This window comes from Miscanthus floridulus, chromosome 15 (genome assembly GCF_019320115.1).
Source record: "Miscanthus floridulus cultivar M001 chromosome 15, ASM1932011v1, whole genome shotgun sequence".
NCBI lineage: Eukaryota > Viridiplantae > Streptophyta > Magnoliopsida > Poales > Poaceae > Miscanthus > Miscanthus floridulus.
In genome coordinates, this window is record NC_089594.1 from 26730796 (window position 1) to 26734057 (window position 3262).

Below are 3262 nucleotides of genomic sequence, written 5' to 3' on the forward strand. Positions count from 1 at the left end.
AATCCTAGTTGGACGACTACTGATGCGGATATGATTTTAGCCTTTTGGCCTTTATAAGATTGGACCATGGGTCGTCTATATATTGCGAGTCAATATATAGTTGTGTTTTATTTTATCCTTGTTGCATTAGCTGTCTTTTATATCCAATCAGTGGCAGTGTGGCACTGTTCTTTGTTTCGTGAAAACAATATTGAATTCCTAAATAAATCCACAAAGCTAGGTTCGAGCGAGCCCACAGATTCGCTGCCATCAACTTGTGTCAGTTGTAAGGGTCATCTGAATGGAAAATTTTCCGAGAAAACACTCACGTGTTATATTCAAATAAAAACAATATAACAAATAAAGATTAAAAAAAAAGGAAATCCTTGCCGCCCTGTCAGTTGTCGATCCATTCCAAGCAAAACGGGGGCTCCATTCCGCGCTGCCGTCCATGCGACCCAGTTGCCGTTTGAACTGTCTGACCGCCGCACGGCTTGACAGCAACAGCAGGCCCGCGTGTCAGTGAGAGCGAGGCTTCACGTGGCTTCTCCTCTCCTCTTGTGCCGCCCTGGCCCACCACCCCGTCGTCTGAACACACGTCAGCAGCATCTTTGAGAGGCTGGGTGGGTGGGCCCCCGGGGCGTCCTTTTGGGTTGACTGTGGTCAACCTGACTTGTCCCACGGCCACGGCGGCGGCGGTGGGTACGACGAGCTGTCGAAGCCCGCCGACGCCGGCGGCGGGTGGTTTCCTGGCTCCGCGCGGCTCTGCCTCTGCGGCGGCGACAGGTAGCCGTAGCCCCCGGGGGTCTCGGCCTCTGCTCTGAACCCGTACGCCGCAGCCGCCGAAGCAGCAGCAGGAGGTGGAGGTGGTGGAGGAGGCAGTAACGTAACACTCGGAGTTGGAGTCCCCGACGACGCGCTGGGACCGTCGCCGCCGCTCTGCAATAACCTGGCGTAGTCCAAGTAGGGGTCCCTGCTGCCGCCGGCGGGGAGCGCCTGCGACTCCAGCAGCGCCTCCGGCCTGGCTGGCGGCGGTGCTGGAGTCAGAGGCTGGTGGTGGTGGGTCGCCGTCGCCGGAGACGGCGTGGACGGGAGCATGGCGGACTCGGGGAAGTTGAGCTTGGCGCGGCTGCCGCGGAACCTGAGCGCGGCGCCGTCGTAGGCCCGGGCGGCGTCCTCGGCGGTGTCGAAGGTGCCCAGCCACACGCGCGCCGCCTTGTGCGGGTCCCGGATCTCCGCCGCCCACTTCCCCCACGGCCGCTGCCGCACCCCGCGGTACCGCTTCCGCGCTGGCGCCGCCGCCCTGCTGCTGCTGCTGCTGCTAGTGCTGCCACCCCCGGCGGACAACGGGGACGGGAGCTCATCATCCGCCGCGGCAGAGGCGTCGCCGTGCTGTGTGTGTGAGTAGGTAGCCGCCGCCGTCGCCGCCGCAGGCCAGTACTGCTCGCGCGGCTGCGTCGCGTCGTAGCCTGCATGAAAGGCCACAGAGAACAGAGATTGACTATTCTTTTTCATGAGCGTTTAAGAAATTACAGGCTCAGACTCTCAGTCCAAATCTTTAACATCAGCCATTTCTAGTGCTGTATATACGGCGTATTCCCTCAGTTGCTAAATATATGTTGTTTTCGTTTTCCGAGAAATAACTTTGACTAAATATATATTAAAAATATTATTAATTAGGATACATAATTAGTATCTTCGAAAAGATCTTTGAATATAGTTTTTTAATAAATTTATTTGAAAATACAAATGTTACACGTATTTTCTATAAATTAAGTCAAATTCACGGTACGTACACCAACGGCAATAATTATTTAGGGACTGAGGAAGTACTTTATTGTTAAGATAAAAGCGTAGCAGCAGATATGGTGCTGATGCTGATGCTGACAAAGTTGGTGGTGCTCTGTTTTGGCCATGCTCTGCTCAACCCCCCCCCCCCCTACCACACACCCCACCCAAACCTTGTTAGTGTGATGATGGTGCTGTCTTGTTATTATTAACAAAAAAAAAAGAGTGTGAAAAGCCAAGACACAGGGTCGTCGCAGGGATTTAAACGTGTTAAGTTGGTAGCAGCCTTTTTCTATCCATTTTATACGTATAGGAGTATATTTATCGTATTAAAACGAGACGATCTAGTAGCAGTTGCGTGTGGTGGGTACGCACGGGCACGGAGGCGTAAGCCAGCAGCATGCACGCCCATGTTACACGACCCGTGTACGGACCTCGTGCACATCTAATCTAACCAGCTCATAGAATACACATGTGCCACTACTCGATGCACGATAAATCATCAACGCGCGTGCGTCCTACCACGACATCTAAGTAACCGAGGAAAAATATAAAAAAATACGTAGAAAATACGGAGTAATGCATGCATGAGAAAAGAAGGAACAAAAAGGAAAAAAAGCATATGCTGCCCGGCCTGTTCTGTCACCGACTTACCCTGGAGCACGAAGCGGGCAGGCGACGACGGCTCGGCGACCTGCAGGTCCTCGTACGCCCACCACGCCTCGTCCATGGATGCATCCTGCGCCTGCGCCTGCGCCTGCGCGGGTCCCTTGGCAGCCGGCGGCGGCGGCGGCTCCGAGCCGGCGACCACCGTGGCGAGCGCGGCCACCATGGCCGACATCTCCCGCGCCTGCCTGCTGCTCTGCCACGGCGCAGCCGCAGTCTCCATCACGGGCTCCGCCGGCCCCGGCATCAGCGCCTGCTGCTGTCCGCGGCCTCCTCCTCCGTCGTCGTCGACGTCGGTGGCCGCGGCGGCGAGAGGGCGCCGCCGCTGGTGCTCCTGCTCCCCGGAGTTCGCCACCGCGGCGTGGCACATGAACGAACAATCCCGGCTGTACACACAAGACGTACTGGAACGCGCAGATGCCTCGGTCGGTGCCTATAGGTACGTGACAGGCGCGATCTTTTCTCAGAAATGGCTCCTGGCGCCTGGCGACTTGGGCGAGCAACGTGTGTCCATATATATAGGCGTGCGTGACTGCGTGTGCCGTATCCACATGTGAAAGCTGCGTGCAGGTGACAAGCTTAGCTTCGGCAGCAAGAGAAGATAAAAAAGGAGTTGGACATTATCCACCATATTAACCAGAGACCCATATTTTTCATTCTACAACTTTTTTTAGTATAAGTAAATAATAAAAGCTACTCCTATAGAATATATATCTAAAGCAATGCGTTAAGTGTTTTGCGCAACGATCTATTGATACAACAATCGAATACTTGGTCAATAACTCAAGATAGTTTCATAAACATTAACTGGAGACATTAAACAAATTCC

At 54.2% G+C, this 3262-nt stretch overlaps 1 protein-coding gene across 1 annotated transcript; it reads right to left on the bottom strand.

Moving 5' to 3' along the window:
• Positions 1 to 301: 301 nt before the first annotated feature.
• On the bottom strand, positions 302 to 2901 carry LOC136506782 (ethylene-responsive transcription factor ABI4-like). The gene is made up of 2 exons (XM_066501672.1): positions 2422 to 2901; positions 302 to 1448 (listed from the first exon to the last, which is right to left on the bottom strand). The coding sequence occupies exons 1-2, from the start codon at positions 2801 to 2803 to the stop codon at positions 643 to 645; spliced, it is 1188 nt and encodes a 395-aa protein (XP_066357769.1). The 5' UTR covers positions 2804 to 2901; the 3' UTR covers positions 302 to 642.
• Positions 2902 to 3262: the final 361 nt, after the last annotated feature.

Excerpts from the sequence above, each read along its gene's own strand:
- LOC136506782 (XM_066501672.1), bottom strand. The coding sequence starts at position 2,803 with ATGTGCCACGCCGCGGTGGCGAACTCCGGGGAGCAGGAGCACCAGCGG. Across the intron at positions 1,449-2,421 it reads TGCCCGCTTCGTGCTCCAGG|GCTACGACGCGACGCAGCCG; the intron begins GTAAGTCGGTGA and ends CCTTTCATGCAG.